The sequence below is a fragment of the Pezoporus flaviventris genome, unplaced genomic scaffold (assembly GCF_033815535.1).
Source record: "Pezoporus flaviventris isolate CSIRO_AGI_PZ_B2104156 unplaced genomic scaffold, CSIRO_AGI_Pfla_v1 ptg000047l, whole genome shotgun sequence".
Classification (NCBI taxonomy): Eukaryota; Metazoa; Chordata; class Aves; order Psittaciformes; family Psittacidae; genus Pezoporus; species Pezoporus flaviventris.
Window position 1 is genome coordinate 2,174,115 of NW_026892595.1, and position 15,791 is coordinate 2,189,905.

The following is a 15,791-nucleotide window of genomic DNA, read 5'->3' on the forward strand; positions in this document are numbered from 1 at the left end:
GAAAGCTGATAGCAATTTCTTTTTAAAATGGAAAACACTGTGGATCTCCAGAATGCACGGTCTGAACTTTGACTAAAGTAGTCTTCAGAAAGCTCTGAGGATTCATTACCAGATTATTAAATGATTATTAAATGAGGAGATAGTTTAGTTGGTGGCAGCACTTCTGCTCTGGTTGAGAACAAATTGGATTTGAGAAATGGGCAGTTCTTAGCATTGTGCTCCTTTTCACTGGTGCATACCCTGCCACAGTTGAAAGAGGCAGATTAAACCTCAGCTGATTAGAGCTGATTTAAGGCTTTTTGGTTTGCATTATATGTATTTTCTGTTCAGAGATGTGAGTGAGAAATAATCAATAAACATGTAACTTGTATTCAAGAGTTTTGTTGGGCTATGTTTCTGCAACCTTGGTGTGATGGTTTCATGGTTTCTTCAGCAGGATGCACTGAAGATTACAGCACTGGGTTAATACTAGATTTCTGTTCTCAGACCTATAGCAGCCTACTGTGATACTGTAGGGAAATTACTTCCTTGCTCAGTGCCTGATTTTTTTCTGTCAGTAAAATGGGAAGAATGATAGTTAGTACCTGTGCTGTGTATTCTGAGATCTATCAAAGACTTGAAGAAATTGCAGTAGGCATGAATGCTTATGGCTCTGACAGGGAGTTTGTTAGCACAAAGTTAAAATGGAAATTTGCTGAAAACCCAACAAAGTTAGCAAATGGTAACAGAGATAATTTTTAAAAGCTAGTTGTGTTTGCATAATTATGTGCATATGCACGCACACACATGAAATACATATAGCATGAGTATATGAACAAATGAGTTGTTTTACCTGTTTCAGGCAGTTTTAAAGCTTCAGCATTTTATGCCTCAGCAAACTAATGGTGTTCACTTGCACTCTGAAAGTGAAGTAATACATTTGAGTCTCTACATTTTTAAAACCTCCTTAGAATTTGGAGAACTTGGAATACCCATTCGTAGGGTTTAATATCACTTCAACAGGTTCTCTTGTTGAGTTTTGGTTTCTGCAGAAGCAGAGAGTGATCAGGTTGGGCAGATGAGCATCCACATAGAATGATACAGAACTGAACTAACATGCCTATCTTCTGAGTCATTGCTTGGCCCTCAGTCCTTTTTGTTAGCCAGCGTAAGATTCATCTATATCAGATTATGTCACAGACTTGCACAAAATTTTGTTCTTTCTCAGTTAATTTCATTTATTATTACTTACTTTTTTTTTGCAGTGGTAGCATGCACAAACCAACCAGACTTGGACCATGTTGTGATAGACATCATAAAATACAGTAAATGGTAGCATCTGCCTCAAAGAGTTTTACCCTAAAAACCTTCCCAAAGCCCACGATCCTGCAAACATGCTGCAGGTACATAAAGTGCCTCTGATATCAGGCACAAATTTGTAAATGTCCTGTGTTGTTCTGATTATTGTATAATTTACTACACAAATACGGACTTCTATTCAATCAGAAATTTACTATGTGATTTTATGCATTTAGTTTCCTTTAGAGCAAAACAAAAAGATTATATTAGCATAGCCCAGTTCCAGAAAAAGCTTGAGAGAGAATGCAGGATTGGAAAAGACTTTTATGCATCCATAACAGTAAGAAGTTTGAAAGGCATTTATCTTCAGAGAAGGGCTGTGTGGAGGGTTGACCACTGGAGTGATCTTCATCCCTTATTGTACCTTTTTAACTTCTAAAGCATTAAAATTTCCAGTCAGCCATGTTACTAAAAAAAACAAACAAAAAAAAACAAACAAAAAAAAAGAACAACAAAAACCCAACCAAAACTGATCTTTTTTTTATGTAGTGCTACTGCTTTAATATAACTTTTTGTCAAGCTTGCTCCAGATAATAATTGTATTTTTTGTGAAGATATTTGTGATGACAGTCATAAAAGAGTCATAATTACTGCAATTCATTATGGAGCATGGAATAGAGGGTACTATAGCTGACAGCATTGTCTTAAAAATGGCAAATTACAGATTTCTCTCCCAGGAAACGGGTAAAGAAAGGGTACCTGGAGAAACCAAAAGGGAGAAAAATTTAGTTAGTGCTGTAAGAGAGCTGTAACTAGAAGAATACGTCCACAAAACATTTGGTTCTGAGTCAATTCACTGATCTGCTGATTGCATGCGATTGTAGCTCTTTTCACTTCTCCATGTGCAGTGACTCATGAATACGTTCCTGGAATTCTGCTAAAAAAATTCTGAAGTGTAATGATCTTAAAACAGGGAGGTCGTCTATTTGAGGGAAGATCATTTTGTATTGTTAACCCCCAGTTAATGTTTGGCATTGGTCTAGAAGTAAATTATACTGGGTAAGGGTCAACATTACACAACTGAATCTCATGTATACACACAGTTTAGGCTATATATGTTTTATTCACACCGGTGCAGGTCATCATAGTGTGATTATTGTGGCTATTTGAAGAATAGGAGAAAAACCACTTCGTACTAGTCCTCTAGCTGTTGGGTTTTCATATACAATGCATACAGTTCACATTTTTTTTTAAATGTGTTGCACTCACTAGCATCCTGTAGATTTCACTGGGACATCCCCAGACTCATTCTGTAGTATGTATACTGTGGGAAGTTCTACAAGGTTTACAAGAAATGCAAGCTTCAGTTAATTTAAATAGGTCTCTTTAGGAGCACAAATGGATGTGGAATTTTAGCAGAGACAAGCCCAAGCAACATGCATGTTAGCTTTGGTATGCAATAGATGCTTTTGGTAGAACATTGCTGTGCTACTGCTCATCTAATGTCCACATGATAACTTCAAGGGGAAGAAAGAATTACTTGGAATAAAAAGGGAAATTGTATTAATTTTGAGGATTTAAAAACAACCTAAAACTTAGACTATGTATTACTATAAATAATTTGAAAAGGAGTGTTTTTTTTGCTGACGCATTTTATAGTTTAACACTGAAAGACTTTTGTGCTTTGTGTGCAGGTATATGTCTCGAGTCCATGGTATGCATCCAAAAGAAACCACACGTCAGCTGAGTTTAGCAGTCAAGGATGGTCTTATTGTTGAAACCCTGACGGTGGGGTGTAAAGGGTCAAAAGCTGGTATTGAACAAGAAGGATATTGGTTGCCAGGAGATGAGATTGTGAGTATAAAGTCTTTGAGAAAATAAATCACAGTTTCTGATACCTTAGCATGAAAACTTGTTTTAATTTCTATTTTAAGTTGTTTATAGATGCTGTGTTGGTGCTTGTGAAGAGGGAAGTAATGCACTCTTAAACTTTTTTTAACCTTTTCTATTCCATAGAAGCTCTTTCTTTGTGAATTCTGAGTTTTCTGCTATGAAGCACTGGCAAAGTCCTTTGCTCAGTAATCCCTTACTTTTATGTAGTATTCTCTTCTATGGCTGTACAAGAAGGTAGTAAATATTGGTATTACTTGAAATCCTCAGACTCAAACCCAAAGATGGTATCTTTTAAAACAAGAACAAAACAAAAAAAAAACCCAACCCCCCCAAACCAAAACCAAACAAAAAAAACCCCTCAACAACAAATGAAAAAGACCAAAACACACAAGACAAGAATTTTTCATTATTCATGCTTTAATCTGTATGTGAGGAACAAAGAACTCTTCCCTTTCAAAAGTGGAACAAGAAGTTGTTTATTTGTTTACAAACATGCATGAAAAGATGTGCTTTAGAGATACTTGTGAACACTGGGACATTCAGTTAGGGAGGATTTTTTTACCAAATTACTTACAGGCATCCAGATGTTACTCCACTGGATGTGTAAAATAAATATGTAAATCACGTTAAACAGATTGAAAGTTATGTGAGGGGAAAAAAGCCATGTTTTCTCTGTCCCTCCACAGCTGAGACGGAATGCACTCACAAAGTTAACTGAGAAGACTAGGAGAAAGCTTGCACAATTGCTTTGCCTTTTTCATAAGCCTGGTCTCTGTATTTACAAGACCACATTTTTGTAATTAAAGAGAAGAGTTTGGCAAAGCTTTAAAATACTTAGACTGGGAACTGTTGTTTTGGAATATAAATTGCTTTAAATACTCATAAAATGGACAGCATTGTCTCAGACACAGATAATAATTTAAATTTTGAGGAAAAACAGAAGAACTCTACAGGAAGATAAATTCTGAAAACCACCAAAATACTCATTGCATTATTGCAGCCATCAATAAGATCCTGAAAGTGAAACAGCAGATTTTTTGTTTTACAGTGAGAGAATTAGAAGTGGAAACAAGCAGTATCCGTAACAGAAATCACTACAGTTAAAATTATCCCAGTTACACTAATTTAAAGTACTGAAATATGTATTTAATGTACATTATGTCACTGTTAAGATTCTCACTCTAATTTCATTAGAAACTCTCAAGAGAGCCTTTAAAGGGTTTGTAGCTTTCTTTTTACTATACTCCCTGGGAATAAACATTTCAGATTTTCAGCTTAGCCCTTTTAGATATTTCTTCTGTCAGTTTTATCTGTTTAGAGGTGATGTTAACTGTGTGTACTCAACATAACATAAAATCTGAGATCTGTAATTATCTCAAGTGTTCAGTATGTTTGTTTCCTCTATTGCTAAGAGAGGAAAAAAAGAAGACTCAAAATGCCTCACAGTAGCCATTTCTTAAATTGTCATTCAAAAAATATTCCTGCTACTTATTAGCAACATTTGTCTAACAAAACTTGTAAGATAACCAGCATGTAAAATCCCTGTGAGTCATTAGAATGACACAGTTATTTTATCTCAGAGTGAAAAGAGCTGTCTTTGACTTGACTGAAGATGAAGCTTAAGTCACGTTATGAATAGCCCTTTGGTTAGAAGTATTGACTGTATTTTCAGCATGACTGCTAATCACTGATGCATTGTGCTGTGACCATATGTCTGATGGCCATCTCAGTTGTTCAGAACACCAGTGCACACTTGACTTAACAGTTTATGCAAAAATAGGAATCAGCTTCTGGTTCAGGCTGTGTTTTCAACAGTACCCAACCTCCAACTTCTCAATTCTGTTACTGAATCAAAATGCTGCAGGCAGGATGAAGTAAACCACATTGACTTGGTATAAAGCCATTCTCTTTATTCTTTTATTCAAAAAATTTTAATGAGTAATAAAGTGTCATTGTCATCACTTGACATCAGATCAAATATTTTCCATTCTCCAACAACTGGTACAAAACCATAAAGTTTGGTATGTTCTCTACATTGGACACCCTGAATAGTTTTATGGATGCTTTGTCTGCACTTGATCAAGATGCATTTTGTATTTCTTTGTAATTCAGTACAGCTCAGATCTGGTACTAATGACTGTTGAACCACGAGCTCAAGTTACATTTCAGTGAGGACAAACACACAAGCGTCTTTCTGGAAGTCCACTTGTAGGAGATAAAACTCTATGAAATAGGGCTATTTAATGTTGGAACAGGGATTTCAGGCTCATCAAACTTCAGCACTTACAGACAGAGCTTTAACCCAATTGTCAAACTCAGTTTGACTGGTACTATAGGAACTTGAGTTCATAATGTGAAACAGAAAGGTTTGTGAACTCTTCCACCACCTATTAAGAAGAATGCCCTTGGATTTTAGCTGTTTTCTGGCACCACAGTGGAAGTCAGTAGGGACTAGCTGTTTAAAGAAGTTAGCAAAGGGACACATGCTGTCATCCCTCCCCCCACTTTTTTATTTGAGTGTTTGCTTGATTGTTTTTTTACTTTTTTTTTACAAGAAATCTGGATCTAAATCCTAGCATTTTAAATCTATATTCCAGTAAATAAATTATTGGCCTGGGCTGCAGAACTATTGAGCCCTTGTATCCGTTACTTATTTAGGTGCCTGACCAGAGGCCGCTACGTGGCCTGAAAGTACTGGTTTTAATGATGACTGCTGACTGTCAAATAATAGCAATAACTGAAAATATACAGATTATGAAAGCACAGCTCTATTTGGAAAAGATTCATTAGGTAATCTGTGGTGCTTACTTATGTGTTTCCAAACGTTTGTCCTGTCCAATAGGTTGACGTAATGATAGAGCTGTGCAGGGACACGATCTCTGCTGGGGTTACTCTTAGCCTCCAGATGAATGTGTTAAAAAAACGATGTTACTTTGCTATCATTGTTTGACAGTGTGTTGAAGCTGTGGTGAAAAAATCTCACATATTTAGAGAGATCATAGAAAAGAACATGCTGAGGTGCAAAACCAAAATAGTTTGAGGGCATCAGGAGGCCCTTCCAAGAGGGACAACTCATATGAAAATGAAAACTTTGAAAAACTGGGAAAAAGAATAATCAGATTTAAAAGAGTATAAAATTGTTTTATTTTTCTCTCAAATATATTTGGGAAAAATATTTTTATAGAAGTTACTAAATCTAAAATACGGAGTCAGTTGTCAAACATACTGTATTCCAACTGATATTTAAGGGTTGGTGTATATGCAAGAACTTTGGTGCAAATATTACACCTCTGGGTCTTGTGAGGTATTCATTTTGCTTTCTCATTTGCCATCTATACAGATGTTTTGCACATTTTCAGAATGTATTCTCATCTTACAGGCTTTCTCATCTTGCAGACGATTAATGCATTTGACACAAAATAAATGAGAGAAACTATTATTTTCCCTTGTTATCAAGGATTTTAGTTAGAAATTGTGAATTTTCACTGTTTGTTGATGCCATTGTTATGCAATTCAACAAAATCTCTGCAGCTTCTGGCCTTGTAAGGGAAATGTAAGTCCTGAAATCTGGTAACAGAAATTTACCTTTTCTTTCTAAAAGCTTTATTTCTGTTTCTCACAGAACTTGTGGAATGTGAAAGTGTTAATTATTATCAACATAAATTATTTCCTTGCTTTTCATGTTTAGAAAATAAATTGCAAAACAATGATGTTAACTATGTTTTCAATGAAGTTGTTTTCAATTAAGTTGATAAAATAGAAGGGAAATGTGGTTCTTGAAGAAAAGAGTCATGAATCTCCTTACCTACTTGTTTCTATTTTCAGTTTTGTCATGGTTTTTATGTACTTCTATCTGTATAAAACAGTGCTAAGTCTAATCCCAATGAAAGAAATCAAAGCACCAATGTTATGTAGTTTTATGGGGGGGGGGGGGGTAGATACAGTTCTTAGAGTTAGTTTGTCTTACTCTATTTACATATTTTGTGATTTTTCTACAGACAGTGTGCATGGAGCTATTTTGAGCATTTAATGTGCTAATTCTTCTCCTCATGATTAAAGTCATAAAACTGCACTGACCCAGAGAGAGGCATTATGGATGTATAATTTTATTTTATGTGTGTTCATAAAGCCAGACAATATTGTGCTCTTCTAAAACAGAGATACGTTAGTAACATGGGTTCATTGTTTGCATCTGTATGCAACGTATCTCATAGCACTTCTGTGGTTTAAAATTGGTTCATGGTGGTCAATTCTCTAATGAGATGTGAAGAGTGAGGCTTCCATGCTTAAGGCACTTTGAGCTATTTCTTCAGTGACAAGATACATACAAAGTAATTATGTTTTCAAGAAGTTACTCTTTTACAGAGTTCTATTTTCAGATCATTTAATTGATTGCTTATAGAAAGAGCCAGCAGCATTTCTGGCTAGTTAAGTCTGACTTAGGGTTTTAGTTACAGTCCTTTTCCCATGCATTTGGTCCTCTCCATATCTAAATTACTGCCTCTTCAATTTTTACCTGTAAAGATGTTTTAGCTCAGTGGAGAGCGTGCTGTTTGGAGGGGCAGTTTACTTGCTTTCCTGTTTTCAGAAAGCATTAGAAATAGAATGTACTTTTTCCCAATACATACATCTAGTCATAATGTGCTAACTCATTACTGGGCATTTTCTGATATATCTAGAAAATACTGGTGCTTGCTCAGAGTCCAGTTACTTTAAAGTCCAAAGGCTGCCTAAATAATCCATCTCTTCACTCAGCCTTCTTTGCCATCATTTTAACCTTTGTTGTAACCCACTGCCAGCACTGTGAGTTTTGAAGGTGATTTTGTTAACCCTGGTGACCTTAGGCTCATACCCAGTCATTGTTGTGATTTGGTGTATTGCAGGTTCAATTTTGCTAGGATCAATCTATGAGAAAGGAGTATTTTGGCCGTTACATTTGTGTTAATCTAAATTGCTTTAGATTAAGCAAAGGCTTGGTTACTTACTTGCCATGCTTAATTGCTTTGTAATTATATTGATTTTTCCATGCTAGGTCAGTATTGGTAGCCAGAAGCTGTTGTTTAAACTGGCTATGTCATCTTGAGTCCCCATAAATATAATTATCAAAAGCTTAAGAGCGGTCGCTGTGAGCATTTGAATCTTTTCTGTACATAATATGCACTTTAAATTAAACAAACACACAACTTCAGAAAACTTCAAACGAAAACCAGGCTACACAGCTAATAGTTGTTGATAGCAAGCTAGAGGCTACTAACCAACTACATTGAGGAATGGTTTTACTGTGCATCCCATTCATTTCAGTTAGAAGCAGGAGGATAATATGAAACAGCAATAGTGGCAGCCAGTGCCTTCATCGTGAAAGCTCTTACAACTAGAAAGCCAAAGAGGAAAAATATGTCACACCAAATGAAGAAAAAGCTCCTTCAGTGTTTAAAAAATTCTCCATTTGTCTTATCCATCTGTATTGCATTTATCTGAAGTCCTGTGTGAGTTCACCGATCCGAAGCCAAATGTAGCACAGGCCATGATAGTTACTATTTCTCATATATTGTAACAAATCAAGGATTTCCAGACTGGAATGTTCCAGGTAGATTCCAAATTATTGTGAAAGTACCAGTGTTCTTTACAGGTGGTGATTCACTGATGCAAAGAGTTAGTGAATGATCCTATAGTAGAGAAAAGTTCAGACTGGCTTCCATCTCTTATTCCACACCTGATGGAGAGTATCAGAACCCTTTGAGGGTCAGGGCACGCAGCAGTCTGCTCACATGAGAACACTCAAGGGAAATGAGCTTCTGGAACTCTCTGAATCTTTCTCTTCTATTTTTCCATGCTCTAATGTCCCATCATTCAGAGCTTATTTAGCAAAGAGACTGTCATGGTATCAATCCACTGTGTGCTAAATATGATTTTTCTTGCAAATTATTATCACAAAGTGCACTAGTGTAGAATTCTGCTCATTAATGACCCAAACATTAGTGTTCACTGGCCTAATATCCTGCTGTGGATTTGTCAAAGTTCAGAAAAGCAAGTATTTTTAGATTGCTGAATCAAAGCATAGATAATTTTGTCCTTGAGAAGCAAATTAGAATTCTGAGATCCCACCTTATGGACAAGAAATTCTTGCTGTATTAAAGACAAGCCCCTCCTTTGTTTTTACATTAAGGCTATTAGCACACAGCTCATGAGAATGGCCTTGCTTTCGTTCCAGTGGCTCTTCCTGTCTCCACCTGGATTAAGAATCAGGAAGAATTCTCTGTATTCTTTTTCCAGTCTTTTTTGTTTTCTGTTCCCACCTTTTCAGGAATATTTCTTCCCTCTCCTCTGTTCATCCTTAGTTTTCATCCGCTGAAAAAGGAGCTCACACTGTTGGGAGGATCTTTGTATTACCAAAGATGACACTAGTGAAGTCCATCTTATTACACTCCTAAGAGATGATGCTGTTTTTAAACTGGTAAAACAACTTCATCAGCATCTTCACTTGCCTCTCCCAGCTTTGCCAACTTGACTTCTAAAAGTCCAGTCAGCGTAATGCTCTGTTCTTCTCTGAGGCTTTCACTAAGTGTTGTGAAGCTGAGATACTGATGCTGTTGTTCACAGATTTCACAGGATGTTTTTTCTAATTGAAAAGGTGTTTTGAAGAATGATAGTTTACTTACGGGTTTGAAGTAAACCAGTGTGTATAAAGCTTCCATCATGGGACTTAAATTATTCTAATGGACCAGATGACATAGATCAGTCCATCTTGAGTTTGTTCCGAAAACATGCATAACACCTCTTTTGTGCCTACCCTGACCTAGTAGGGATGTTTTTACTAACATTGTGGGTTAGTATACTCTGCATCTCTGGCAACTGTTTTGGAGCTTTTATTATTATGTCATGCTGGTCACTGAATGAAACTTTACTGACGCTGATGGGCTTACTCATATTCGTGCTTCATTCACAATAGATGCAGCCCTTGTGAGTTTATATCACTGATAGCTGAAATAATACCAGCCACACTTACAGCACAGGGGACATGGACAAGAAGTTGGAGATTTAAGCAAAGTGTGTACGAGGAGGTTCTGCTGTTGGTTTGGAGGAACTATTTCTGTGTGCAGAAATATTTCAGGTTGTGTTCATAAACATCAACCTAGAAAACCACTACAAAATTCCGTGGAGAAAATAATGCCAGAAAAGCAATGTAAACACATCTTAAGAAAGAACAGGGGAGGGAGACCCTTTTTGTGCACAGTTCTTGGAAGGAGACTTGGAACTGCAAGCAAAGAGATGTTTTTTTTTCTGGTCTGGATTCATCCCCTTTCTAGGGGAACAAAACCTCCACATGCATAATGTAGAAATAAAAGGCATTACACCTAATAAATGTTTCACTCCATCACTGATTTATCTCCCTAATGAAAATAGCCTACAAACCTCTTCTTGGCTCAACCCAAGTGAAAAATGGTGACATTAATAGCAGAAGTGAATCCAGTTTCTCAGGAGATAAGTTGAAAGTTTCTATTAAACTTGAACTCACTTGGAACGTGAAGAAAGAAAAAAAAAACCCACCAACCTTTGTTTGAAGCTATTTTCTGGTTTTTATATCCTGGAGGAGAGTACTTGTATTGTCTCACCTCAAATAATGTAAACTGCTGCTACACTAACATGATCTTCTTGGGAGGGAAACAGACTTATTCATTACTTTAGGAACACAGCTCATAGGCTGAGAAGATAAGCGTGACAGGGGGTTTAGCAGTTAATTTGCCTGCTGGCGTACCACTATACTTCTTGAAAAATCTTCACTTCTTTAGCTCTGGGAGCTGGAGACTGGCTCTATACTTTGGAGCCTATCACCCTGAATTGTCGAGAATGTAACTACAAGGTAGGAAAGGGAATAAAAATCTACCTGTCTTGGCAGGAATCCAGAGAAGATTTTGGTGCTTCTGCCAGAAACAGAAAACAAACTGGCAATAAATTAATTAGACAAACTTAGGCTTGCAGATTAAACTGAATGAGAGAAATCCAAAAGTGTTCTGAGAAGCTGTGAAATTCACTGAAGAGCCTGAGTCTTCCTGCATCAATGCATGAGAAGAAGAAACAGTGAAGAAAATAAAATTGGATTATCACAAACTTATAAATATGTCTCTGATTAATATGCGCTATGGAGAAGAAGATTGTGGGCTATCTCCTGACTGACGGTTTTGTGTTGGTTCTTTTTAGAATAAAATGGATTTCTAAAATGAAAGAAGTTAAAAATAATGATTAAACAACCAACCACCCAACAGTTAATTGCTGAGATCATTAAAATCTTGGCCATGATAGATAGATAGATAGATAGATAGATAGATAGATAGATAGATAGATAGATAGATAGATAGATAGAAATAGATAGTACTTGAAATTAAGCAAGATACCTAGGTAGTTTTGAGGATATGTGAACTCATAATTGCTTTGGATTTCTTTGTGATAAAATACGATTAAAGAATACCTATGAAGCATCTTTCAGAGTCAGTTCATGAAAATCCATGTTAAAGATGAAGTCCAGGTCATCAAAGGAAAGGGCTATAAAGGCAGCTGATTTGCAATGGACAGATTATCCTGTCTGTAAAAGCACACATCATTGTAGCTACCTGCTGTGGTAGTTTTCTACGAAAGGAAGGAGAAGATAAAGTGAAACAATTTTCGTAAAGGGATTCTAGCTGCTGAAGTCTTTTTCACTTTGAAGAAGGGATGAATGCTTGTTTGTTTGCTGAGCACTTTTGATGAGAAAAAGCAGTAGGGAAAAAAAAAATGGATGCAAAACAGGATGAAATGTATCTAGTAAATATATATATACTAGGAAACTATGGGGGAGAAAATGAGCTTATTTTGATGCTGAATTTTCTTTAATGCATTACTCCAACATTAAATGTAAAACACAGGATGACTGTGGTAAAGCAATCATCCTGATCACATATGGACCCTGTACAGCAATTGTGAAAGGAAAATACTTTATTAAACAGCTAGCTCACCATTTACCTGCTGCAAAGATGGAGTAATTCCTCAGAGCCATCAAGGAATCAAGCATGCCTTCTTCAGTTTGGAACCTAACCTGTTGTTCTGATGAAAAGATAAAAGCAGATTCAGTGGGCTACTAACAGAAATTTGCTGCAAGATTCACACCTGCTAAGGAATAGATGGAGCCAGGGATGCTGTGGCATGAAGAGAAGGCTGACCCAAAGGGCAGGAGGAGGACTGCCCTCACAGCAGGCTGGGACCTCTGGCGAAAAACATATGCGATGTCCCCACTGTGTTTGAAAAAATACTGGGAGTGGTGTTCCATGACACGTAATGTTTGTTCTACCCATGTAGTCCTTGACACATTTTAGTGGCTGAGTGAAAACCAGTACATCTACCTGAGATCCATGATGAGCTGCAAATTTCTTACTAGCTACTGTATGCAACAAGATACCGCCTGTTTAAAAATCAGACCAGTATGTACATACAAGGTGCAAATGATAGCCTTCCTCTGAAAAAAAAAAGGAATAAGGCTCCAATCTGTCCAGCCCTACAGCTAAACAGCCACATTTTGTAACATTTTTCTTACCACAGAGCAGTTACTTCAAAGTTTAAGGCTATTGCAAAAGCAGTGGCAAGGGAAGACATTTCAAAGCTGAACATGGTTGAACATTTCCAACTACTCTTGTCTGAGCCTGTTTCACACTGCCTTTTGTATGGGGCACAGGTTCTGATTTTTACACTTTGAGAGAAGTATTGGTGAACAGACAAATAGTTTAAATGTGCCAGAGCTATTTACAGCAATTGTAAAAGTAAGAAGCATTTCCATTAGGTTTTGTACTGGAGGACAGGAATGTGCATAGGTAACGTTATATTCATGACTCATAAAGACTGCAAAATGCAGTGCAAAATTTTAACAATTATCTATAGTAAAGCTCATGTCTAATTGGGAAAGCTATGATGGGAACAGATGCTGCATGAAAAAGACAGAAAGGAACTGAATGATTAAAAATGGGGAATGTGTTTAGAAAAAAATAGATGGTGCTTTGTTCAAAGTGAATGGGGGCATATGTTCCTGCAGTGTATCTGAGGCCTCCTAAGATGGGGACTGGAATACCAGAGAACAATGATGGTATGGTAGATACACCCATGCAAGAATGCAGTATCAACACTTATTATTATAATAAAGGCTTTTCATTTACAGCAGAAAGTTTGAAATACGAAATGTTAAGTACAGATGATAGAAATGACTTCCTATAATGATAATGGATGCAGGTAGGAAAACCTAAAGCAAAATTAAAGATGTGAAAGAAGTAATATGCAGTTCTTGTGGGAGGCTTTTATTTTAATGTATGTTTACTTGATGTGGACTGGTAGTTAACTTTGTTGGGTTCCAATGAAGATTTACTTAAGGCCAACAAAGAAATTTTAACAGCAGAATCCAGGATTTTAAAAGCTTCTTTCTTAGCTGAAGGTGGTAAAATTGAAAGAACTCTGATGTTAAAGCTGAGGAAGGTGAGGAGAAGGTAAAGAAGTGTCCCTTATAGTTGTTCCCCAAGGCTAAAATGCTAACATCCGGAACATTTGCCTCAGAAATTATATCCTCAAATTGGTCATGGCTTATCTCAACAGATGTCAAAGAAATAGGAATTAATTCATTGAGATCCTTTTCAGTTTTTTAAAAGGCTATGAAATAGTCAGAAAAAGATTACACTAAAGTTTTGGTTTGTGATTCAAAAACTTCTGAAAATAAATGTAGTGTTCGAATACTTATATTTTAAAATAGCTTATATTCTGTAAATTAATTCTTTCTGCTGGCATGGACCTTGTTGCCGTTCTAGATTCAACCACAGTGACAGACCAAAAGTATTGTTACAGTACAAAGCAAATGAAATCTACTCTGTATCTGCTAAAACTCTTCCTTTAGACTAACTGTGGGAAACTTTTAAATTCTTTATCTGCTGGACAGCTGGAGCTCTAGGGACTTTTAAAGCATAGACGCTACACAGGGATAACCCTGAGTTTGTGCACAGGTGGGTCTGATTGAAATGCCAGAGATCTGGAAGGAGCTGTGTGTGCGTCAGGTGTAGATGAGAGATACAGAGAAACACAACAGCAAGGCATATATAAGCAGCAAAGAAACTCTGGAGAAACATTTGAAACATAATACCTGGGGAAAATAGAGGTCCAAAGAGTGCTATGAGACAAGCGTCACACAGGAAATGCTGGGAACCATGGACAACATAGAAAACACTTTCCTTCATTTGTGTCATATTGAATTTAGGACAACAGAACTGTATGTATACTATCCATAAATAAACATACTTTCTCCAAAGAGGTAACTGACTTATAATTGTTTTTTCCATCTATGTGACCCTTTTTTTTTTTTCTTAGCTTACTGGTTGGGTACAAAAGATAACCGTAATTTGGATGGTTTGGGAAATCTAGTTCAACAGTGTGAAACCAGCAAATCCCCATAAGGGAGTTTCATGAATAGAGTTTTGCCTATTTCCCTCTTCCCTTTTCCTCTCTCCACCTGATAGTAGAGTGACTTTATACCAACTATCTGGGCTACCATTAAGGGACTTGGAGAAAAGAGATTAACAGGTAAGAAATGAGCTATGTTAATGGAATATGCATTATAAAAAGGCGAAGTGTTCCTTATAGACAAAGTCTAAGAAAGAGAGATTGTTTTGATATGCTATGTCTACATATAATTTATAGGAAAATAAAAGTTTACTAATTGTTTTTACATCTTTTCCTTACAATAATTATGAGCTTGCTAAGGTATGGAAGTGACCTAATAGTTACAATTGTGACCTCTAAGTTACTGTTAATTTTACTGTCAGTATGTGCTTCACATCTCCTACTTAATGGTATGGTAATTGTACAGCAGGATGTCACATTCTCCAACATACAGATTCCCTATTTCAATTACAGCTAAGTAAATCTCCATTACTAATGAGTAAGCATTTCTTTTCCATGTACATTTGCATTATAATGGGCATTTTCTTTATGCACTAAAATTATTATTTCCTTGACAACAACTATATATTTTATTCTACAGTAAAGGCTACGACATGGTGATTCATTCTTTTCTGTTGGGTTTATCTGTATTTAAATTGTCAAATGTTCTGGATAGCCTGACATTTTCTGTCCCATGTTATTTTTCTGTACTTTCAGAATAAATTTATGTGTTTGCTTTAAGACAACCCACTTTAGACAAATCAAAAAAAGTAAGCTTACCTGTCGGTCATAAATTAAGATTTATTTTTAAAATTGCTGCATTGTTTCATTCATGTTGCTGAGAAATCTCAACTGTTCATGTCAGTGCAAAGTGACCTTTATGATATAATGTGTGACTGATTTGAATATAAAGAACAGGTGACCACAGTTGACCTATATCATTGCAAGATCCCACTCTGCTTAACTGAGCAGAGCTCTTTGGCTATTAAATACAATCCCCCAAACAGACATTTGCTGCCCTGCTGATGCATGTATCTACAAATGCAATGGGCAGCTGAGTAGAATGAAGGGGGAAGGCCTCCTGTTACATCTGAGCTATGCAGCACTGCTGCCAAATCTACTCCATCTTGGGGGCTGTGGCCAGTCACTGGGTACTGCTGAACTGCTGAACTTGGGCA

At 36.6% G+C, this 15,791-nt stretch overlaps 1 protein-coding gene across 5 annotated transcripts in view; it reads left to right on the forward strand.

Annotated features, from left to right (window-relative positions):
* ZMYND11 (zinc finger MYND-type containing 11) overlaps positions 1-15,791 on the forward strand; it is a 109,347-nt gene that overhangs the window by 60,666 nt on the left and 32,890 nt on the right. For all 5 annotated transcript variants that reach the window (XM_061468018.1, XM_061468021.1, XM_061468020.1 and 2 more), the window contains one exon: positions 2,973-3,132. In XM_061468018.1, the coding sequence (XP_061324002.1) occupies positions 2,973-3,132 (160 nt within the window). The remainder of the gene's footprint in view (positions 1-2,972; positions 3,133-15,791) is intronic.